Source organism: Saccopteryx leptura, chromosome 2 (assembly GCF_036850995.1).
Source record: "Saccopteryx leptura isolate mSacLep1 chromosome 2, mSacLep1_pri_phased_curated, whole genome shotgun sequence".
NCBI classification, from domain to species: Eukaryota; Metazoa; Chordata; class Mammalia; order Chiroptera; family Emballonuridae; genus Saccopteryx; species Saccopteryx leptura.
Window position 1 is genome coordinate 57,481,351 of NC_089504.1, and position 25,377 is coordinate 57,506,727.

The following is a 25,377-nucleotide window of genomic DNA, read 5'->3' on the forward strand; positions in this document are numbered from 1 at the left end:
AACCACCCCTCACGGTGGCAGCTGAGGGAACCAGGGAACAACACCTCGCAGTGGCAGGAGAGCAATCTGGGAGAATTGCCCCCGAGGGAAAGCACCCATAGCTTTTCATAGACACACATGTGGCTTTCTGCCATGTGCTCACACACTAATTGTGTAAAGTGCTTGCAACCAGGAAACCAACGAGCAAGCCTAACACAGCTGTTTTCCCCACAGAAGGTCGTGAACAAAGTGTAGCAATCAATTCTCCTAAAGGTTAAGGCAAAAATCAATCCTGGAAATTCTATGCATGGATGTTAGAATTCTGGGCCTGTTTGAATGGTTAGAAAAAACATGGGGTTAATATGTCAAACCCTCTAGTTTTGCTCTCTTTTCTGCCACTAACACTGTGTTCAATCAACCACCTTCTGCCTGTGACCATGGGGATCAGCTATGCTGAGCACAGGATTTGTCTGTATTGGGAAAACCACCCAAGTGTGAAGTCCATTCCTGTGAACTGATAAAATGGAAAGATACAGTGTTGAGTAGGGGTTGAAACTCAGATGCCGACCTACTAGGACGAGGCAGGTAATGATGTGTGTTTGGGGTGATGCAGCAAGAAAGGGCGCAGACTGTGGGGAAATGGGGAATACAAGCCCCGCCTAAAGGGCGTGGCCACTGCTTGTCAATTGCTGAAGTGGGGGAATTCAGGACTAATGTGTCTGGATCTACTAAAGTGTCAAGAGAACTTGGATCTATAAATTTTTACTTGAAATCTTTGAAGTTTTACATGGTAGTAATTAATTTAAAAATTAAAACAAAGGAGCAAAAAACCCCAAAAAACAAACAACCCCCCCCCCAAACCGAAACCAAACCAAACCAAATATACAAAAAGACCAAAGACCACTACAGCTGCGAGGCAGATCTTTGTGGGCTGGATTTGAACCATAGGCATCTAGTTTTCAGCCTCTTTTTTTTTGTGACAGAGACAGAGAGAGACAGAGAGAGGGACAGATAGGGACGGACAGACAGGAAGGGAGAGAGATGAGAAGCATCAATTCTTCGTTGTGGCTCCTTAGTTGTTCATTGATTGCTCTTATATGTGTGTTGACTGGAAGCTACAGCAGACCGAGTGACCCCTTGCTCAAGCCAGCGACCTTGGGCTCAAGGTGGTGAGCCTTGCTCAAACCAGATGAGTCCACGCTCAAGCCAGTAACCTCGGGGTTTCAAACCTGGGTCCTCCATGTCCCAGTTTGATGCTCTATCTATCCACTACACCACCACCTGGTCAGGCTCAGCCTCTTCTGAACAGAATAGTGTCTTGGAGGCAGACAGACTGGAGTTCAAATCCCATTTCCATTGGTTACCAGCTTGGTGACCCTGGGCACATTGCTGAACCTCCTGGGACCTTGCTTTTCTTATTTACAAAATAGACATAACAGCACCTACCTGTAGGACTGTTGAGATTCAATGAGAAAATGTATATAAAGATCCTAGCATGCAGTCAGAAGTCAGGAGCATAATGAGCTCTGAACTAAAATCATGCCTTTTTTCTCCCAGGTTGACCTGTCTTGAACTCATATTTAGACCTGAGCCCAGTTAGCTACTAATTAGCTTGAGCAGGTCCCTTCTGGGTCTCAGCTTCTCCAATTTTGAGAAAAAAAAAAAAAAAGTTTGCTCAAGATAATTCCCAAGATCTCTTTCAGCTTAACAATGATCCTGCAGAGGCCTGGACTTGGCAAAATCCAAGAAGACCCTGGAAATTTGTCTTTAGCAAGGCGAGAAGCACTGTGAATCAGGGGCACTGATGTTGGCAAACGAGAAGGGGCAAATGAAGTTTACAGACTTAACACAGGTCCCTGGAAGCTGATAAAGGAAGTGAATGGCAGAGCTTATCTTACTGAGCAGGCCAAACAAGAAAGATGTTTCTGGGATCAGAATATGCTAACGTGCTCATCACAGCTCTGTGCCACTCTCTTGCTAGGAAAGAGGGTCTCAAATGCTTGTTTTCCTTTCCTTTTTTTTTTTTTTAACATATTCCAGTAGACTTTTTATTTTATTTTATTTTTAAAATTCATTTTAGAGAGGAAAGAGAAAGGGAGAGAAGGAGACAGAGAAGGAGAGAGAGAGGAGAGAGAGGGAGAAAGAAAAGGTGGGGAGGAGCTGGAAGCATCAACTCCCATATGTGCCTTGACCAGGCAAGCCCAGGGTTTCGAACCGGCGACCTCAGCATTTCCAGGTCGACGCTTTATCCACTGCGCCACCACAGGTCAGGCGCTTGTTTTCCTTTTCAACATTCATTGGAGAATACAGTGCCATTAAATTCACTGAATTCTGCAGGATACTTTTCTTTTCCTGGCAATTATGGAGAGCAAATAATGACAGCATAATGAGTTCAGACTACTAGAAGAAAATAACACATGTGTGAATCAAAAGGATACAGTTTAGTAATGTCCAGAATTGTACCTTTTCAACGCTTTGATTTTTTTTAAAAAGTAGGTCATGTCTCACCAGTACAAATGTTGCCCAAGGAGTTTACAGTTGGAGGAAAAGAGTTCACAAAGAAAATGCCGTGTGTGTGTGTGTGTGTGTGTGTGTGTGTGTGTATGTGTGTATGTGTGTGTGTGTGTGTGTGTGTGTATCTGTCTCATTTGACTTTAATAGAAGGAAAACTTTCAGAAGCAGTATGTGCATTTCTCTTTCTCCGTGTAACCCAAGCTCACGAAAGTTTCCCGCTGGCTGGGCTACAAAAGCAAATCAAGGCCTGGTCAGCCTTTGGGATACAAAATAGCACACATGCTGCAAAAGGCATTGTGCTCTTTGTGGGGCTGTAAGGGGTGTGGGTGCGCAGAGGGGGGTCTGAAGAGGGTCAGGGGCGTGGCAAGCCATCAGTAACCAGGACACAGAAACCAACACAAGAAACCAAAACCCAGTCTCAACCCTCACAGAGGCTCCAGACCAGGGGAGCAGGTGGCACTACGAAAAAAAACGTAATCCACCCCTTTTGCACTTTAAAGGGAACTAGGAAAGAGACTGCAAAAAGCACAAAGTAAAAGTAGGGAACAGTAAACAATCTGTGGTAAGTAAGACTAATTATAGTTCCAAATCAGCAACCACAATGCTGCCCCACTGATTTGAGAGGTCCTATGGAGTCCTTAAAGAAAGCTGGCCTCAGCCTGACCTGTGGTGGCGCAGTGGATAAAGCGTCGACCTGGAAATGCTGAGGTCGCCGGTTTGAAACCCTGGGCTTGCCTGGTCAAGGCACATATGGGAGTTGATGCTTCCAGCTCCTCCCCCCTTCTCTCTCTCTCTCTCTCTGTTTCTCCCTCTCCTCTCTAAAATGAATTAAAAAAAATTTAAAAAAAAAAAAGAAAGCTGGCCTCAGCCCTGGCTGGTTGGCTCAGTGGTAGAGTGTTGGCCTGGTGTGGAGTCCCAGGTTCGATTCCCGGCCAGGGCACACAGGAGAAGCGCCCATCTGCTTCTCCATCCCTCCCCCTCTCCTTCCTCTCTGTCTCTCTCTTCTCCTCCTGCAGCCAAGGCTCCATTGGAGCAAAGTTGGCCCGGGCGCTGAGGATGGCTCCATGGCCTCTGCCTCAGGCGCTAGAATGGCTCTGGTCGCGACAGAGCGACACCCCAGAGGGGCAAAGCATCACCCCCTGGTGGGCATGCCGGGTGGATCCCGGTCGGGCGCATGCGGGAGTCTGTCTGACTGCTTCCCGTTTCCAACTTCAGAAAAATACAAAAAATAAATAAAAGAAAAATAAAGCTGGCCTCCTCCTTCGGCCTTTGGTAAGACTGTAGCTCAGGAACCTTCCCAGGTGCCCAGCACTCACCAGCTGTGTGACCTAGATATAAAATGCCAAACCTCTCAGACCCGCTGTTTATCCTTTCTCATATGTAATATGGGGATATTGTTATCTACTTTGTTGGATTGTTGTAAGTACTAGAATAGGTACATACATAGATATAGATATGCATTAATATATGTGCTTCGAAAAAAGGTCTTTCAAGGATAAACACCAAAATGTTAGTAGTTCTCATCTTTGCAGGATTAGTCCAGGCTGTTTTCATTTGTTTTGCTTTCCAGAATTTTCTCATTCTTCTGCATTGGACAATTTATCACTCATGTAACTATAAAAAGTTTTAAAACTAAGGCACAAAGGCTTATTTCAGATTTGGACCAAAATCATAAATTATTTCTTATTTTTATGATATTATTTGTACTGTAGAGGACAAAAGAAGAAAATAATTTTTCTCTAGAAAGACTATTCCTTCAAATAAGGGACTAGAAATAACCTTCCTTATAACATTTCTTCAAAACTCAGAAATGGAAGTTCAAGAGTGACTTTCACTTAGAAGGCATCAATCTCTTTTGAACTTCCCATGACCAAACTGCAAGGTTCAAAGGGACAGTGTGTCCCCAAAACTGGTTGGTTGGCTGGCTTTTCCATATTCATAGTCTTGTTAGATGAAGTTGATAGAGGAGGAAAGCAGAAGGGAATACAAAAGTAGGAGGAGGAGAAGTGGAGGGGATGGAGAAGGTAAAGGAAAAAGAAGATTGAAATACAGCAGAAAAGAAAGAACGAGTGTGAGACCGTAGCACCTCCTGACCTCCATGCCTGTGTGTGGGCAGCAGCCCTGCAGAGCAGCCAGGTCTGGGCACACCGGGAACACCTACCTCCATGGGGTATGGAGCACTGAACTCCACTTCAGCGAGGTTCCAGACAGGATTCCCTGGATTGTTGGTTTTCCAGATCTCCTCATACAGACCGGTCACATCCCGAGTATAAAGGGAGAAGACGTTGTCATTCTCCTGCTGGAGTTGATAATAAAACGACAGGCAGCCAGACATGGGGGCCGTGGTCATCGGGGAGATGAGCTGTGCCACCTCCTGGAAGTGCTTGATGTAAACTGAGTCCACGTACATGTAGTGGCCTGAAACCCGCAGAGAAAACACAGCATAAGACAGGCTGGGGATTTTCAGGTGAAATGCTGTGATTCTGAGATTTACTTCAGAATTCTCCAGTGGGAGTGGTTCAGGGGAAGCAAATGAGTTACAGATGAAGAAAGTCTGGCCATGGGTTGATGAATGGTGCACCTGGGAGATAAATACATAGAGTTCACTGTGCTTGGCTAAAGGCAAGATAAGGACCATTCTTCTTCTTTTCCTTGCTTTCAATTGAAGTAAACATACACATAGAAAGGTAGAGGTATCATCTGTAAAGTGCTTGAGTTTCACAAGCTGAACACAGCTGTGCAAAGAAACAGAGCATTACCACAGAGGCCCCCCTCCTCCAAGCCTTCTTTGAGTTATAAGATTTTTAAGAACATACCAAGTGAACAGAACCATCTGTTCTTAAAAAGGCATAGAGGGTCTCTCTTACACAGCTTTACAGTATATACACACTATCATTGTATATTCTTTGAATGAAACTGAGATTTATATTCATACTGGATGATAAGGTGAACTTCTTTAATAGAATATTAGGTCAATCAACATGGCAGATAGGATTAGGATCTAGAAGGCTGATCTTGTGATATCATTCTTGGGAAGGCCTTGGTGGGCGGGCTCTGGACTCAGAGGCTGACCTCCATTAGAAGCTCTTCGGTAAAATTGAGAAATGGTGAGGCAGAATGAGGAGGGACTTGATTTGGCATTGAAAGAACCAAGTTTAAATCTTGCTCTATCTCATACTAGTCCTGTGACCTTAAGGAAGTTACTGAATCTCCCTGGGCCTCATATCCCTGCTCTCTAGAATGAGAACCAAATACTTCTCTCATTGGGTTGATACGAGTATGAAACGAGATTATGTTTGTGAAGTGCTTTGTGTGTTCCTGACACACTGTAATTGCCTAACATAATTATAATGAAATAATGCCATTAATGAGTCTGTTACCATGCTTTCCTCATTGTCTGTTTTGTGTAAAGAGGAGCAATTGTTAGTAGCGATTCTGTTTGAATTTGTTTAAGCTGCAATGAGAGAGGAAGGCTACGCAATGTAGCTTCGACAGAATAGCACTTGTGTTTACAAACTCAGTACCACTACAGCCTAATATTTTTGTACTGACTACATTACGCCTGGTTAATTATAACTTCTTTTATCCTTGGCAAAATAGCGGTAAGGATATCAGGGAGAATATATACAGTCACACACCAGACACTGACTCTGCATCCAGCACTCTGTCCAGAATGTGTAAGCCCTCAACTAATAGTTATTCAAAGCACAGATATGGTCTCCGGAAGGTCCTCACCTCAACAAGGCAGAGGAAGGAGACCCAACAAAGCTTACTTTCTCTAGGTAGCAAATTTTTAGTGACCCAAATAACCTTTCTTTTTTAAACATTATTCCTCTAATCACCTGGCCAAGCTATGCAGCTGTGAATAAACGGAGGTCACAAACTCAGATGCTCAGAGGAGCCAGTTTGATCAGGTATATGATTGAAGTGGATTGGGTCAGGGAGGAAAAAACGAGGGTGGTGAGTTAGTTGCCAACACTTGAAATCATATTTCACCAGCAATGAGGAACAGAAATCAAGTTTCTCTGGGAAAATCAGAAACTCCGATAGCCCTAGGCTCATGTTCTCCTGCCGCAATGAGCAGCTGGCGATAAAAGCAGCGCCCTCGCATGGCGGGTGCGCTCCAGCCCACGCTCAGCCCATCCCTCCTTTCCCAGCAGGTGTCCAACATCCAGCCTGCTGCCACGGGCTTTTCCCACTGAAGTTCAGAATCCAGACTTTTATGGCAGATCTATCCATTTTAAATGATCCTACGTATCAGTTTGCTAGGGCTGCTATAACAAAGTACAGGTACTACAAAGTAGGCGGCTTAAACAACAGAAATTTATTGTCTCTGACTTCTGGAGCTAGAAGTCCAAGATCAAGGTATCAAAAGGAATGGATCCTTCTAAGGGTTGTGAGGAATCTTTTCCAGGCCTCTCTCCTAGTTCCAGTGGTCTGCTGGCATCACCCGGTCTCTGGCTTGATGTTCATGTGGCGTTCTCCCTGCGCATGTCTCTCTCTGTCTCCAAATTTCCTCTTTTTATAAGGACACCAGTCATTATAAAGAACTGTTATAAGAATGGTTCTTATCTTGTCTTTAGCAGAGCAAGCACCCTACTTCAGTATGACCTTGTCCTAAGTAATTATATCTGCAATGACCCTATTTTCAAATTAAGTCACATTTAGAAGTACTGGGGGTTAGAACTTCAACATGAATTTTGAGGAAATATAATTCAACCCATAATAGCCTAACCATAATGTGTATATACCAGATGAACAAGTCTGCAGGCTGGAAACAGCTGATAGAAACTCAATTTGCCACCTCTGGGGAGGGACTTTAAAAGAAGACTCAAATGCCAGACTGAACAAAATCAAGAACCTCTGACATGCAAGGAAGGCCACCCTCTAGTGCCCTCTAAACACTGCTGGTGGCCAGCTGGCCTCAACCAGCACCCTTTACTAATGGAGAATGCATGTGAGCAGCTGGCCTTCGTAACATGCCTCTGTCCACTGAGAACTCACATGAGTGTCAAAGGCAGAGAGAGAAGTTATTATTATTATATTTTCACTTTAAATAATTTTTTATTTTTCAATTATAGTTGACACACAATATTATATTAGTTTCAAGTGTAGACTCAGTGATTGGACATTACATAACTTACTAAGAGATCACCCCCATAAATCTAGTACCCATCTGACACCATACATAGTTATTACAATAGTATTGACTGTGTTCCCTCTGCTGTACTTTATATTCCTATGACTATTCTGTAACTACAACTTGTGCTTCTTAATCCCTTCACCTTTCTCACCCACCCTACCAACACCCCTCCCATCTTTCACCCAGTTCCCCAAACCCCCTCCCCTCTGGCAACCATCAGTTCTCCAGAGAGGAAATTTTTAATGCCCTTTGTAATAATACATCTTATAAATAAGACACTCTCTTTCCAAGATACACCACTGAGAGAACTGTATAGAAGAGCTGTAATACTTTGTTTACTTGATACTTCATTGTGGGGGCCATGGGGTAGGCTGCTGCCATTTTCTTCACGTGAACTTGCTGCATGGATCACAGCTGATGGACAGCCTCTAGGTGTCTCATGCTGGATCCATAGCAGCATCTGTGCCAAGGCCACGCTGCACTGGGCTGTTCTCTGCCAGGGTCCAAGCACTGCAGGGGGACCTGAGCAGGGCCAGTCTGTGTGCCAAGGGGCTGTTCCACAACCCATCAGCCTGGCCCCTTACTTTCACAGTCATCAGCCTTCTGTCCTGTGCTGAAGGCTCTTCCACCCCATGCTGCATTGTGACTTGTGTGGAACCTAGATACTTCCAGTGCCATGGGCCCTTTTGTTCATAAAATATATTAAAAATTATATTTTATAACTGCAATGATATAAAGATGAATATAATCTAGGCTGACTTATATTTGTTGCTATGACATTCATTTTTTTTGTTTTAAGAAAAATAAATATAAACATTTTCATGGATCCCTAAAAATATCATGGCTCCTAGGCACTGTGACAACTATGCTTAATGGACATGCTGACCTGGCCCAGCTACTCCAGCTCTCTCCTCCTCTATCCTTCAGACATTTCACACCTAATCCTCCCTTTGTCTGCTTCTTCTTCTTTTTTCTTTTCTTTCTTTTTTTTTTTTTTTACAGGGACAGAGAGAGAGGGTCAGAGAGAGGGATAGATAGGGACAGACAGACAAGAACGGAGAGAGATGAGAAGCATCAATCATCAGTTTCTCGTTGCAACACCTTAGTTGTTCATTGATTGCTTTCTCATATGTGCCTTGACCACGGGCATTCAGCCAACCGAGTTACCCTTTGCTCGAGCCAGTGACCTTGGGTCCAAGCTGGTGAGCTTTTTGCTCAAGACAGATGAGCCCTAGCTCAAGCTGGTGACTTCGAGGTCTCGAACCTGGGTCTTCCACATCCCAGTCTGATGCTCTATCCACTGCGCCACCGCCTGGTCAGACTGTCTGCTTCTTCTTAGAGGACCCAAACTGACAGCAATGAAGAGGGAAATCATTCTAACCAGGGTGAGGGACACCTCCAGCGACTCTCGGAGACTCTCAGTGAATCTGGGGAGACCTCACAAACCCATTTGAAATTATTCATTCTACTTACAGAATGCATGATAACTGTGCTTAGAGTAATGTCCCAGACCCTGTCTCATTATGCATTATTTTTCTCACAGCTGACAGAAATCTGACCGTCCTCTTTAAAGGGTAGTTACTTACCTGTGGTGTGAACAGTATTTTAATCCCTGGATTTTCAGTTAAAGTGTCTCATTCAAAACACATGCACAAGACACTTGGCCATGTGAGCCACAATTACATTTCTGATCCAAAAAACATTCAGCAAACACAATGTGACCTGCCCAAAGTGAGTCAGACGGGCTTTTTGGAATAAGAATAGGACTGCTGACAAGTAACATATGGAACCACTAGACCAGGCCACATACTGCCCCCTGCTCCGCATCATTCATTCGTTGTTGCCAATCTCAGTAAGACTAAGTCTTTCACTGGAAAACGAAAGGTTACTTACCCTACCTAAATTTATCATTTCAGTTGAAGGGTTGGAGATGACTCAGAAATCATCAGGTTATCTGCCCAGGCTGAATGTCTCATTGCTGGGTAAAATCTGCTCTGAGCAAATGGTTGGATACATGTGTATCTTTCCAAAGGGAATGTAGAAGGTAGCCCAGGGTTCTTAGAAAATTATGTCTACTGTCTGATATTATGAGAATTTTCCTTCCCAAGGCAATGAGATCAACCCTCTTATCTGGTTTTAGAGCCTCCAGAATTTCTGGGAAAGGCAATTCTTATCAGATCCTTTAAGTTTGAATAGAATGAAACTAGATAGAGATGGACCCCATGTGGAAAGGCTCCTATAATCAGCCAAATCATTGGGAATCCTATAGGCCACAAAGATTTGCAAGCATTACATTTTTCATTGGAAATAAAAGAATCTATAAAGGGGACAAGGGGTTCCCTATAAGATAAAAAATTGAGAAGTTTGTTGACATTCCTCTAAAGTCTGTGTGCTCTGCCTTACTCAGACTAGGAGCCAGTCTGTTTCCCCCTAATTCTGGATTATATACTAAAAGCCTGCAGTTTCTAGAAAGAAAAACAATTTCCAATTCTGTTGAAATATCAAAACGCTTGGTAGTGCCAGCCAGAGCTCAGCCCCCACTGGGATCATTTCTGCAGCAACCGTATGTGTACACCAACTTCTGAAGAGGGTTTAAATTTTTTTTCTATTGATTTGAGAGAGAGAGAAAGAAGAAGGGAGTGGGTAAAGGGGGTAAGAGTCATATGTGCCCTGACTGGGGGTTGAACCCACAACTTCTGTGCACTGGGACGATGCTCTATCTGCTGAGCCACCCAGCCAGGGCCGAGGGTCTTTCTTTCTTTCTTTCTTTCTTTCTTTCGTTCTTTCTTTCTTTCTTTCTTTCTTTCTTTCTTTCTTTCTCTCTCTCTCTCTCTCTCTCTCTCTCTCTCTCTCTTCTTTCTTTCTTTCTCTCTCTCTTCTTTCTTTCTTTCTTTTCTTTTCCTTCCTTCCTTCCTTCCTTCCTTCCTTCCTTCCTTCCTTCCTTCCTTCCTTCCTTCCTTTTCTCTCTTTCTCTCTTGCACTGAGATGATGATCTATCTGCTGAGCCACCCAGCAAGGGCCGAGGGCTTTTCTTTCTTCTTTCTTTTCTTTTCTTTCTTTCTTTCTTTCTTTCTTTCTTTCTTTCTTTCTTTCTTTCTTTCTTTCTTTCTTTCTTTCTTTCTTTTTTCTCTCTCTTTCTCTCTTTCTTTCTTGCAGTTGTCCCTGGATTAGTTCAGTTTTTCATATGCAACCAGTTTTCCATATTTCCTTGACTTAGAAAAGAACTTTGAAGGAAGTTCCTGAATTTTTATTTTCAAACAGTCTGGCTAACCAGCATTCCACAAAGATCGCCCTCGGCTTGGCTGCCAAGCCAAAAGGCGTCCTCTGACTCAGCTGTGATTTCGCCCTGTTGGCCACATTTGTGCTCTGGTTGTGACGCCTACATCTGTGTCATGGTTGCCTGGACAAGCCGTCTTTGGAGTAAGGGGGAGAGTGGTCTGCAGAAACGTTTGCCTGCTGGGAACACTCACTGGTCTGCTGCCATTGTGAGGATGCAACACCCAAAGACAGCAAGTTATCATGTCTTCTGTCCTAGTCTATGAATCCAACAGTTTTCTTCATGAACCTTTAGTTCTATGGGTTTAGATAAATTTTACTATAATAGAGTCAGATTCTAGCTTTTTTATACAGTGTTCAGGATGGCATAAATGTAAATGAATGCGAACTGAAACTTCTCCTGGTCTCTGCTAAGTTCTTAATACTAACAACAGTGGGTGATGAGTATGTTTTCTAAAGAGCAGTGCAGACCATCCATGTAGAATATGCTACACTGTGGTTGACCTGGCAGCTACGCCAACTCCAGCAGATTCAGCCCACCTCTCCCCGCTAGCCTGTGTGCATGACAGGACTGGAAAGGGATCAGAGAGACTGGAGACAGGGCTTCTTTGAAGAGAGTTGCCAGGAAGCTGACCTGTCAGGTGTTTCCTTTTGAACCTCAATGGAAGGGGAGAGAATGCAATCTTGTTCAGAAATGTAGAAACACCATATCCCTGACCATAGAACGAGTTTTGCAAGATTTGCAGTTGAGTAAATGAAAAGAGTTCTGTAAAGGCCATAAATGTTCCCTGATGTCTAGATTCCGGAAAGCCCTCAGGATGCTGCCTCAACAACCTCTGTAAAAGGCCAAGACAACCGAGCACATTCTTTTGCTTTTTGTAAAATGCTTCGCTGAGCACTCTCTCCCTACGTTGTTCCAAGGATAACCTAAAGCCTGTTTCCTTCTGTAAAACTGCTTTGGCTAGGTGTTCACCCCCTCCCCTCTCTTCTTTAGGTCTATAAAAGCAAACCCTTTAGTTTGTTTGGGGCCGTGAGTTCTTTAGGAAGTGAATCCACACGTGGTTGCCGGCATTAAATTAAAGACTCCTTAATTTGGCTACTTTAATTGTGTGGCAAAACGTTTGTTTCCTCGCTGTCCAGATATAACAGTTCTTACCCTGATCCAAGGGAGGAGACTTAAGGGAACGCCTGGCAGAGAGGATGGAAGAAGCAAGTGCAATCTAACTTCATCCCCACCCATGCCACAGAAATTCCACACTCTGCAATTGCCTTGGGCCACGAGAGGAGGGCGGTCAGAGTTATTGGGAGAACTTGATGAGCGATAACTGGAGTTTGTGGAGTACAGAGGCTGGTGTCTGACTCTTGACTGCATAAATCTAAAGGCAAGATGGCTGTAGGAGGGACCTGTGGGGGCAGAGTGGACAGAAAGGACTTTGTTGCCAGTGAGCTGTACTTCTAGAATTTGATGGGGCAAAGATTTGAGTTTTCCCTGAACCTAAGTGGGTAACTCAGATGGTAGCTGGGCTAGAATACCTTGAAGGACTCTTCCCAAAAGGATTGTGTGCAGTGTGGTAGCTCCAACAGAAAGGGGCTGGCCTGGTATGCCGTGTCTTATAGGAGCTAAAGGGGGTTTACAGAGAGTGCATCACCCCTGCTTGGGAATAGTGGAGTGGGCTTCTCCACTGTCCGTGAGAGCAATGGCCAGCACTTGGCCTCATGCAATACAAAGGGCATCAACTCCAGATTAAACAGCACTGGCCACATAAAACCTTTTGTCCACTTGCCTTCCCTTTCTGTCCCACTCTCATCATGCCTCCCCCAACCCTGGAGGAGCCGGGAGCAGCAGAGTGAGTGGGGGAAGGGCAAAGAGGAGAAGTATGAAGAAATAAAGCACATGCCCTCTCTCTTCGGCTCTACTGTGCTCTGGCTGGGGGAAGATTTGAATTGGGTGAAGTTTTCAAATTTTGACTCGACTGAACTTGAGCCTTTAAAAGGAAGCTGTTAATACTAGAAAACAGTAAGTCGTCCAAGGACAGGGAGAAAGAGACAACCCAGCAGAGCTTGTACAAGCGTTGGAAAAAAATGAACAAAGCTGCCTCCCTACTGAGTGCTTAGGCAATGAAACAAACAGATCAGTGCAGAGAGCCAATGCGTAGATGCTGTTAACATGACGCTTGAGCTCAATCTGAATTGAGATGAGAATGTCATGAGTTGTGGAAGGATGATCCATCGTCTCAGGGTCTTCAATGGAATACAATAATTCTGACCTTATTTTAGGTTTTGAAACCTTGGTCAGCTCCTTCTATAGTGGCACTGTAAGCAGATTTGACTTAAAAAATCTCAGCAAAGAAATAGATTTCCCTCATTATTTTTCCAGCGATTATCTTCTTTTTTGCTAAGGCCGATAGAAAACAATAATGATCTAAGCTATTTTGCTTCACTTCATAAAATATTAAAAAAGAAAAAAAGCCCATATGTGATGAATCAGAATCGAGTAAGAAAAAGTAGATAAAATTCCATCCCCTCCAGTATTCCAAAGCTATCCCATAACAATTCTTATTGTGTATTTTAGACATTTTCATCCTTAGACAAGAATCTGGAGACATAGTGTTCAGTTGAAAATTCTGACTCACTGTTTGGGGCTAACTGTTGTAAACACACAGCTGAATAAAGGAAAATTCATATCCACATCATATTTTTCAGATATTGCATTCACTGTTTCCTTTTCTACAACATAAAGGCCAGAGCCCTCCTGGGAAGACCTCCTCCAACCTCTCTGAAACATTAAAGCTTCTGAGCAGGCACACAGCTTCCCCGGCCCTCGCTGTTTGCTTCTCCAGTTTTTACCTGAAAGCAAAGGTGTAAATTGCTTCCAGTGTGTGAATGAACACGAGATGAATTTATATGGAGCAAAATCTGCTGCCGCGGGCAGACAGCTGAACCATTTAATCTTTACTTTGCCACCCAAACTGATGGAGCACAGAGAAAATCAATATACCAGGCAGAAGGCAAATGTAGTAAGAAAGGGAACATTTCTCTTATTTAGCGGATTGGAGATATATTTTTTTCCAAGAGTGATCCTGGTTTAAATCTTTGAGCCATATGTGTAGAGTGTTTTTCAAATAAAATATTTAAAAATCTTTAGAAGCTATCTTTTTTTTTGCCCTATTGTATATAGAGGAAAGTCTTACCTAGGAGTCCAAGTGTGAGGAGTGTGAATGAGTGTGTGCTGGTGTGTGTGCATTGGCTGAAAATGAAAGAGGGCTGTTTGGTTAATGTTTGGGCAAAACCTTAGTCCAAAAGCTGACCGCAGTGAGAGAGCCGAGGAGAGCTGGAAGAATCGAGTGGAATCCAGGCATCCAGGCATCCTGCTTATCATTTGCAGGAACATAATCTTGGATGTAGGGGCTCCTCTACCATCGGCATACATCCCGGCATTCTCAAATACTTTTCAACTGTCTAGTAAGCCGTCCACTCTCATGCCTATACACCTCTGCATATGCTGCCCTTATCTTCTCCTTATTCATTTGGCAAATTGCAATTCTGATATCACTTCCTCTAGAAAGCCTTTCCTGAACTGCAAATCCGAGGTAGCCCTTTTCACTTTTCTGGCCCTGTATCATTTATTTCGTACCTCTGTTAGTCAGGTTTCACTGGGCATGTTTACATATAACTTTGGTATTTGACTAATTTGAAAAATGCCATAATATATATTAAAACAGAACTTTATTAAAGCACGAAGAAGTCCTAAAATAAAGAGATCTATTTACTTTTCTCAAGCTCAGAGTTCCCCAGTTTATTTAGTACCTATAGCTTTTCTCTCCTCATATAAAGATTATTATCCTCCATAAATGGTATTGTAGGGAATAGCATTTTGGAAAACTTGGTTCCTGTGAGCTCTTTGAGGTCAGTAACTATTTTTGTATCACCAGGATATGTAAGAATGTCTAACATATAAAAAGTGCTTATCATGTGTTTGTTGAATGAATAAGTGAATGAATGAATGAATGATGAATGAAGAAGCCTCCTTCTGTTGTTAAGGCTCGGATTGAACTGACTATGTAACCCAGTGGCCTGCTGGGAGGGACATAAAAGTACTCCACAGATTTTTTTCCCTTCAGGCCCAAGGTCGGCTTTGGTTTTGACATCAGGGACTAAGCATGCTAGTGGGCAAAGTTGCCTACCTTAGGGGAGTGTTTTGTTTTTGTTTGTATTTTTCTGAAGTGAGAAGCAGGGAGGCAGAGAGACAGACTCCCGCATGCATCCGACTGGGATCCACCTGGCATGCCCACTAGGGGTCGATGCTCTGCCCATCTGGGGCATTGCTCCATTGCAACCAGAGCCATTCTAGCACCTGAGGTAGAGGCCATGGAACCATCCTCAGTGCCCAGGCCAACATTACTCCAATGGAGCCTTGGCTGTGGGAGGGGAAGAGAGAGACAGAGAGAAAGGATAGGGGGAAGGGTAGAGAAGCAGATGGGCACTTCTTCTCCTGTGTGCCCTGGCCAGGAATTGAACCCGGGACTTCCACACGCCAGGCTAACGCTCTTCTATGGAGCCAACCGACCAAGGCCTTTAAGATAAACAAGGAAGAAGATGAAAGACAGGAAAATGGAGTGGGGAATAGGGGACAGGGACAAGGAGTGAGAGAGGAGAGAAGCAAGTGCCTATAGCAGGGATGATCATGTCCTACCACCAACTCTTAGTGTTTCTCAGGGATGATGATATTATACTTATCTTTTAATACAGATACTAAAAAAAAAAAAGACTTCTGATTAAGATATTTGAAAAGATAGATCCTATTTTTATTACCCCCTAGGCCTTTTAGACTTGTTTTTCTTTTTCTTAATGCCAAATGCAGTGTGCTTATAAGTACTCAGGAGGGACCCAAAACATTTTAAAATAGGTCTAAACAGGTGGTGAATTTGAAGATTCTGATGTACAGCATTAGTTAAAGAGAGAGCAGTAAAATGTTAGACCTCAAAGACACCTTTGTGATTGTGGGATTCAAATTTCTCATTTGCAAACAGGCCATTGGAGACTCTGGGAACTTAAGAGCAATATAAAGCAATAACATCCAACACAATGTAGCAGTCTGGTAACTGGAGAGTAGGTGTCATGACTCGTAGCCTCGTCCTCTTTTTCTATCTCTTGTTGACACAAATATGGTCAAAATGTCTGTGGTCACAATTGTGGATGAGCAAGGACTAGAGGTGATGCACTCTTCAAAGTCTGGATTACATTCAGGTAACACAGACAAATAAATGGTTTGACACTAGTCCACAAGTCTGTGCCTCTCTCAGGAAATAAGTGTTCTCCCCAGCCAGCTGGTCCTCACCTTCAATGAGGATGAACAATGATGCCTTGGGTAATTATTATATCATGACATTGGTTATTTAGAGGTTCTGATCTTGAAACTAATTTTTAAGTGATTGAAAAAAGTTCTTAAACATTTCCCATACTTAAGTTTGTACCTCTGAGATTATGACACTAAGGATTATTGCAATTTTAATGCATTAGTCTTTCAAGATTTTCTGTACTCCTTGTACTAGATTCTAAATATGGCAGAAAATCAATTTCAAAATTAGCTTACTCCCATAAATTAAAAGAAAAAGTTTCTTTTTTGAAGCTCCAAGAGATTATTAGTTGCTGCATTCATTTAAACAAAAATGTCAAGAGGCGGTGACATTTTATTATTTTGAGTTAACCGAATTATATTTTAAAATACTCATGCAGCTTGGCCAGGTGGTGGCACAGTGGATAGAATGTGGGACTGAGACACGGAGGACCCAGCTTCGAAATCCTGAGGTCGCTGGCTTGAGCGCGGGCTCACCAGCTTAAGCACGGGGTTGCTGGCTTGAGCGTGGTATCATAGACATGACCCCAGGGTCACTAGCTTGAAGCCAAAGGTCTCTGGCTTGAAGCCCCAGGACATTGGCTTGAGCCCAAAGGTCACTGGCTTGAGCCCAAGGTCGCTGGCTTGAGCAATGGGTCACTTGCTCTGCTGCAACCCCTGGTCAAGGCACATATAAAAAATCAATCAGCCCTGGTGGGTATGCCAGGTGGATCCTGGTCGGGTGCATACGGGAGTCGGTCTGACTGCCTCCCTGTTTCCAACTTTGGAAAAAAACCCCCAAAAAAACCAACAATCAGGTCCTGGCCGGTTGGCTCAGTGGTAGAGCGTCGGCCTGGCATGCGGAAGTCCCGGGTTCGATTCCCAGCCAGGGCACATAGGAGAGGCGCCCATCTGCTTCTCCATCCCTCCTCCTCTCCTTCCTCTCTGTCTCTCTCTTCCCCTCCCATAGCTGAGGCTCCACTGGAGCAAAGATGGCCTGGGCGCTGGGGATGGCTCCGTGGCGCTAGAGTGGCTCTGGTCACAACAGAGCGACACCCCGGATGGGCAGAACATCGCCCCCTGGTGGGTATGCTGGCTGGATCCCAGTCGGGTGCATGCAGGAGTCTGTCTAGACTGCCTCCCCGTTTCCAGCTTCAGAAAAAAAATGCAAAAAAAAGAAAAAGAAAACAATCAATGAACTAAGGAGACTAAGGAATCATAACAAAGACCTGATGCTTCTCATCCCTCTCCCTTCCATATCTGTCTGTCCCTATCTGTCCCTCTTTCTGTCTCTGTCTCTCTTCTCTATCACAAACACACACACACACACACACACAAATAAATAAATAAAACAAAATACTCATGCAGATTCATGGATTAATTTATCATGAATGGTTATCCTTCACCCTACATATATAGCATGAGCCATAAGTGGAGATGGGATGTGGATCTTTAGGGTCAAGATATGGATATAGACATGGAAACCCCAATCTTTTGTCATTTACATAATTGCTAAACCTGCCTTATTTTTAAAAGAAGAAAGTGAAAATATCTCATCTTTTTACAATCTCAACGTCTATGGAAATGATCCTATATATGTCTAAAAAAATAGTTTCTGCAGTAGTTTTTTGTTCTTTTGTTCTGTCTTACCCTTATTTCTCTTCTGTGGAAACTTTTTCCTTAAGGTTGAGTTTTCTCTGCAGAGAACTAGTCTACATGGCCACTAGGGGGCCCTGCTACAAGATTACTGTATTTACCCATGTATAAGACATGCATTTATTGGAAAAATATGGGGTCTAAAAACTGGGTGCGTCTTATACAGTGGTTGCAGAGTCTTTTACTTGCATTTCCCTCTTTTTCGCGCTTGTTTTTGTGCTCATTGTTGAAGACAGTGATTCGTCATCAGACACAGATGAGGACAAATTAATGGATGGGAGTTTTGACAGTGATGAGGAGTTGTATGAATTTTATGATGAATAAAACTTGAGTTCAATAACTTTATGTAATACATTTTTTTTTTCAAATTTCAGGCCCCAAAATTAAGCTATGTCTTATACATGGGAGTGTCTTATACATGAGGAAATATGGTAATCTTGGGCCGTAGCTCACCTCACTGCCTCTTGGGATGTTGTTAAGGACTTGTTCCCATCACTCTATCTATTTTTAGAAAAAAGTAACCTAAGATTATTCCAACCTTGTCTTTAGATATAAGAAGTACTGAACAGCAAATAAATAAGAAAGTAAAACATAACATGGAATAGTAAAAATAGCAAGACCAGGTCATAGGCAATGAAAAGTCTTTAACTAGGCAGCCTTCCTCTCAGCTATAGCTCTCACATCCAACAGCTCATGCTTCCCTACTCTCCCACCCAGTTTCCAGACTTATTCATCCTTCTCTCTCCTCCCTTCTCTGTTGATAGAGTCACATTAGGTCAATGCAGGAGGTGGGAAGAGATGGCAGAAACAGTTATCCTGGGGAAAGGAGTCCATTTATCCCCAGCTCACCCAGTTCATTCTTGAAGGTATGATCTTGAGGGAGAATGGAGTGGGAATTCTGAATAGTTCCTCCTCCAACAAACCAGTTCACGTTGGGGTTCCAGCGGTTCACATAGCCACAGAGATGGTTTTCTTCAAAGTCACATTCTGGCACAAGAGAAAGAAAAACACATCTCATGGAGATGAAGTCATGTCTAGGTATACCTGCAGAGTGTGCCCTTTGATATCAAAATATGTTTCTCACTCCCTTTGTCCACTGGACACTTTGTACAAAGACCCCTGAACAATACTGATCAAGAAGACAGATACTATAATGAATGGAGACTGTAATTCACCATTGCTCTTTGGACTGGGGTTCTTCCGCTTACTAGCCCTCTTGCATGCAGAGTGATTCATTACCTTAGCCTTTTTTTCTTCATATGTGAAAGGGCAACAACATTCCCCCTTAATAGGGCTATTGTAAGTGGGGACAGCTCTCAACACAGAGCTACGTGCATGTCTGGGGCTTGATACAAGCCAGCTATTTTTATCTGTTGTCCTATTTCAATGTACTGTTTAGGGCTCTGCTCTTAATTCTGGAAATTTTATTCTCCACCTTTTTTTGTACCTGATAGCCCATTCTTCCATCTACTTCTCTCCTTATGGTCCACAAAACACCCAAAGCTAAGGTGCATTTTTCCTAAATCTAATACGATCAGCTTTTCTTGTAACCAAGAACCCAGTTAGAGAGAGTAGGCTGGTCAGGCTCATCCCAGGCTCTGCATCCTTCTGAAACTGCTGAGTAGAGAAGAGACACAAGATAAACAGACCTCCTTTCCTTTTTTTACTGGCATTGACATGTTTGTATTGATAAATTGTTCCCAGTCGACAGATTCCTTCAGTAGAAACAAGAAATTCATAAGCTCAATATGAAGTGTGATTATATTGCTCATCTCCCATTGGCTCCTTCAGATCCATTCCGCTTCTGAATCCCAATCTGTCCTCCAGAGGTTGACCTATATGGACTGTACCCATGAACTCTGTAAAGCCAGTAGCCGCCATCATGGCCACTCACATGCAGGTTTGCATTGGATTCGGACAGACAGTAATGAAACAACAGAGCCATGAACTGGTGGGCCATTATTTTAATCCTAGCTTGCACCCGGGGGGCAAGTAAAAACACACACTGGGCTTCAAAACCCACTCATTCAGTGCTCACAAAGCTACTGACTTATCCAAGTTTCCTAGAATCAAAGGTTTCTAGCTCACCAGCCTCATTCTCCTTTGTTCTCTGTCTCCTACTCTCTGCACAAACTCTGCACTAACTGGCTTCTCTTTCAGCACTCTGCCATCTTGGCTGCTTCTCCTCTCCTCCACGTGGCCTTTATCTGCTCTCCTTTTTCTGCTTTCTCCTCTAATGCTAATCTCAGAAACCGAGAGAGCAGGCTCTTGGCCTGCCTCACTTTATAGCAGGGGTCCCCAAACTTTTTACACAGGGGGGCCAATTCACTGTCCCTCAGACTGTTGGAGGAACAAACTATAAAAAAAAACTATGAGCCCTGGCCGGTTGGCTCAGTGGTAGAGCGTCGGCCTAGCGTGCGGAGGACCCGGGTTCGATTCCCGGCCAGGGCACACAGGAGAAGCGCCCATTTGCTTCTCCACCCCTCTGCCGCGCCTTCCTCTCTGTCTCTCTCTTCCCCTCCCGCAGCCAAGGCTCCATTGGAGCAAAGATGGCCCGGGTGCTGGGGATGGCTCTGTGGCCTCTGCCTCAGGCGCTAGAGTGGCTCTGGTTGCAACATGGCGACGCCCAGGATGGGCAGAGCATCGCCCCCTGGTGGGCAGAGCATCGCCCCATAGTGGGCGTGCTGGGTGGATCCCAGTCGGGCGCATGCGGGAGTCTGTCTGACTGTCTCTCCCTGTTTCCAGCTTCAGAAAAGTGCAAAAAAACCAAAAAAACAAAAAAACTATGAACAAATCCCTATGCACACTGCACATATCTTATTTTAAAGTAAAAAAACAAAATAGGAACAAATACAATATTAAAAATAAAGAATAAGTAAATTTAAATCAACAAACTGACCAGTATTTCAATGGGAACTATGGGCCTGCTTTTGGCTAATGAGATAGTCAATGTTGGTTCCATATTTGTCACTGCTAGCTGTAACAAGTGATATGACACGCTTCCAGAGCTGTGACGCGTGCATCCGCGTCACTGGAAGTAGTACTGTACATGAGCGATGCTGCCCTTTGTGGTACCGCTGCATACAGTACTCCAGGAGCACAGAATGCATCCGCTCTCACTGACCACCAGTGAAAGAGGTGCCCCTTCTGGAAGTGTGGCGGGGGCAGGATAAGTGGCCTCAGGGGGCTGCATGTGGCCCATGGGCCGTAGTTTGGGGACCCCTGGTTAAGGGTGTGGGGAAAAGCTTCTTAGTCTTAAAACTAAGCCTTAGGCTATATAAGGACCCTGCCTGTTTACAGCCTGTCCCCCACACCGAATGCAAACTATAAGCGAGTAAACATATATATCATATTTACAAACTTATTTGAACAACAAGCTCCTTCTGACTTACTGTTGGAGTCAACCAATAGAAAGTGTGATGAAAATGAGGTTGGGACTAGGTGTTCCTCTAGTGCCCTCTCTGCCTGCCAGGTCTACATGAGCTGGCTGTGTCCCTCTAACTGGGGGCACAGCTATTGTCAAGTAGCACTCACCCCATAGCTACTATCCTCAGGTACTGGTACTCCTTCAGATCTAAGGATAGTAATGTTATAAAGTACCGTACCCCAAATTCTGAAAGGCATCGTACCTCACTCCATCAGGTTTACATAGAGACAACCAGTCCAGATGAATTTTGAAGAGTTTTATTAAAGGAGGAGATTTATTGAATATGCCGGCCACATATGGCTGACACGGGCAGCAGACCCAAATCGTGCAGTTCCCAATATATCTCAGGGGCCAGTTTATATACCCTTGATCACACAAGGGTGGGGGAGAACATCATGGCACAAGCTGACAACATTTGTTTAGGGCAGGGGTCCCCACACTTTTTACACAGGGGGCCAGTTCACTGTCCTTCAGACCGTTGGAGGGCCAGACTATAAAAAAAAACTATGAACAAATCCCTATGCACACTGCACATATCTTATTTTAAAATAAAAAAACAAAACGGGAACAAATACAATATTTAAAATAAAGAACAAGTAAATTTAAATCAACAAACTGACCAGTATTTCAATGGGAACTATGCTCCTCTCACTGACCACCAATGAAAGAGGTGCCCCTTCTGGAAGTGCGGCGGGGGCGGATAAATGGCCTCAGGGGGCCTCATGTGGCCTGCGGGCCATAGTTTGGGGACCCCTGTTTTAGGGGATACACAGAAACATTAAGACTTTTAAGGTAACACAATCAAAGATGTTTACAAATCTTTTAGGGTTCATCTTCCCTCACTAGCCTAGAGGTATTTTACTCTCAAGATTCCAGGAAGGGGGAGGAACTACAATCAATGCAAGGTGGTATGTAAATTCTGCCTCCTATTGAAAGAGAAGTTTCTCGGTTAACCTTTATTTTAGATTTAAAACTAAATGACCCGCTGGTTCTAAACCCTGGGCTTGCCCAGTCAAGGTACATATGGGAGTTGATGCTTCCTGCTCCTCCCCCCTTTCTTTCTCTCTTTCTCTCTCTCTCCCCCCTCTAAAATAAATAACTAAATAAAAATAATTAAAAAAAGATACATTAAAAAAAAAAGAATCGATACTTCTCATCTCTCTCCCTTCCTGTCTGTCTGTCCCTATCTGACTCTGTCTCTGTCGCAAAACAAACAAACAAACAAACAAACAAAAAACAAAAAACTAAATGACCCATTGTTCTTGCAAGCTAGAACCTTCTACATTCTTCTCCCTCCCCTCCCTAAAGGAGGGACAGGACAGGAAAGCCTGACCTTTCCTCCCAGAATATCAATATTAATTTCTCAGCTTTTTGGTACCTTACAACAGTAACATCTCACAAGTCATCACTGTGACTAGTTCTGGATTACCACACTGTCCCTCGCCAATTTCCTTTATCCACTTACATCTATGTAGCTCCTTGCTGGACTTTCCTCAAATTACTCAGGTTAAAGGCATCCTCTGTTTCTACTTTTCTGCCATGACCTTGACTGATATAGTTATTAATGTGGTTTTACATTAGCAAAAGATTTTCATTAGTAACTTTCCCACTGCAACATCTGCTAACCAATGTTCAACATTCAGTGCCAAAGACTGACGCAGAGTAAAATAAAAAGCACAATATTCCTTAATGCGCCAGGCACTATTCTGAGCATTTCATATGAATTAACTTTATTTAACTGTTAGGCAGATAAAATATATTATGCTCACTTTGTTAAAGATGGTGCTGCCCACATAGAAGCCCATCATCCAGGTGATATTAATGTGTGCTGGGGGTAGACTGTGGGCAGGCAGGATCCTTGTGGCCTGGGGCTTGGTTTTAGGACTAAGCCTTTCCCACCCTTTTTGATGTGGGGTAGTGCAATCCCATCATGCCCCAGATAAGTGACTGTATCAGAGACTTCCCTATTTTGTATATTGGATTAAAGGTTTTTGATTTCTGCACTATAAAGTGGGGCAGACCGGGAGCTTGCACTCTCTGAGATTAGCATTAGAGAGCAGAGCAGAGAAAGGTCACGTGGAGGAGGCCAGGAGAAGCAGCCAAGATGGTGGAGTGCTGAGGGAGAAGCCAGTTTGTGCAGAGTTTGTGCAGGGAGAAGGAAGGAGATGGGGAACAGAGGTGAATAAGTCTGGTGAGCTAGAAACCTTTGAGTCTAGGAAACTTGGATAAGTCAATAGCTTTGTGAGCACTGAATGAGTGGATTTTGGAGCCCAGTGTGTGTTTTTACTTGCCTGCCAGGTGCAAGCTAGGATTAAAGATAATGGCCTACCAGTTCATGGCTCTCTTGTTTCATTATCGTCTGTCTGAATCCAATGCGAACCTGCATGGGCCAGGTGGCTATAATAGTGGCCGTGGCTCCTGGCTTTACATTAACCCTCAAACCAACCCCATGAGGTTGATACTACTACTATCCTCATTTTCCAGCTGAGGAACTATAAGAAACAAAGAGTACACAGATAGAAAGGAGAGGTGAGAATGTGTGCATGAGTTTAACAAGATAGAAGTATTGGCCCTCCTCTTGTTTTTTTTCAACAAACCAGAAAAATCAAGTAACTTGAAGAAAGGAAATGAACCTTTCTTGAATGTCCAGCACCATATCAGTCACTTGCATATCTATGATTTCATTAGTCCTCACAATAATCCTACAAGGAAAGCATATTATCCCTATTTCACAGGTGGTTAAAACAGGCTGTGGGCTCAGTGAATAGACTGAGCCAGCAGGTGGTGATGCACCAGGAGTGTCTGACAAGTCAGCGGCTGTCTAAGATCCCAGCAGCCATTACATGGGAGCTATAGGGAAGTTCAAGGAAGGGAGCTTGGGTCTACACTCACTGTATCTTCAGAAAATGTCCCATTCACAGTCTGTTTTCTTTACTTGCATTAGCATCATCATTGGAAGGTCAAAGCAGAGAAGTAAGTCTCAGAGAATTAGAAAAGACTCTTTATGTCTTCACAATAGCCTCTGACTCTCCCTTCTTTTCCCCCCTGTAACCCATCAACCTCCAAGCACAATAGTGCTGAAAAAATTCACTCCAATATACTGCTTTTTTCCTGTTTCAGTTTCAACCACAATTTGAGACCCCCATTATGTCTCCTCTGTAATGTCGCAATCACTTTCTAGGGGTTTCCTACCTCTTACATATTTTCCTGTTTCTAACTCAATGTTCCAGCCAGAATAATCATCAGAAAACCACAGTTGCAAGTCCCTCCCCTGCAGACTGAGATTTAGCACCTCCCAACAACGTCATTTATTAATCCAAGCTCCACAGCCTGGATCCAGACTCTTCCCAAACACGTTACTTAGCTTTTTGCTTTTGCTTGAGCAGGCTTTGCATTTTCTCCCTACTGAAGTCTTCCTATCCAGCACCTTTACTTGACTAATTTCTACTCCTTCTTGAAATGCCAGCTCAAATGAGTCCCTTGAATTCAGTCCTCTACGATTTCCTCTTCGTGCCCCCCGCCCTGGTCCCTCCACAGCATAGCTTGTCCTTCCCTGTATTTATCATGTGTAAAAATAGCTTCAGGAGCAGACAAGCAGAAGGTGAACGACCACAGGACATGGACTATGTCTTCTTTTTACACTCTCACAGAAGCTGGCACATAAGAGGCACCCAGCCAACCCAGCTCCCGTGAAATCTAAGTGACAACTGTGATTATAAAGACAGGGGCAATGGGGTGGAAGAGAGCAATAGAGTAAAGTGAGGAAAGGAGGTAATATGATGCCTACCTTTCTGGCAAACGCAACTAAAGCTGAGTTCCTAGCAAACTGGCAATCATTTTTATTAGAATGTGCTGAGGTTAAGGCAGCAATTCAGATTACAGCTACTGCATCTACTTTTCTTTCATTAATCCAGCCAGTCCAGTCAAACTCTAATGAGCCTTCCTATCTAAAGACAGAGAAACAAAATATGCCATTCTAGTGAACCTAGCAAAGAATTTTAACTATTAAGCAAAATGAAGTGCATTCTGTAAAATACTTTGCCTTCC

The 25,377-nt window shown here is 43.6% G+C and overlaps 1 protein-coding gene across 1 annotated transcript in view; it reads right to left on the reverse strand.

Annotated features, from left to right (window-relative positions):
- Positions 1-25,377, reverse strand: part of MAMDC2 (MAM domain containing 2) — a 201,543-nt gene that overhangs the window by 91,950 nt on the left and 84,216 nt on the right. Inside the window, exons 5-6 of the mRNA XM_066368010.1 lie at positions 18,753-18,890; positions 4,655-4,911 (exon numbers count right to left, since the gene is read on the reverse strand). Coding sequence (XP_066224107.1) covers positions 4,655-4,911; positions 18,753-18,890 — 395 coding nt within the window. The remainder of the gene's footprint in view (positions 1-4,654; positions 4,912-18,752; positions 18,891-25,377) is intronic.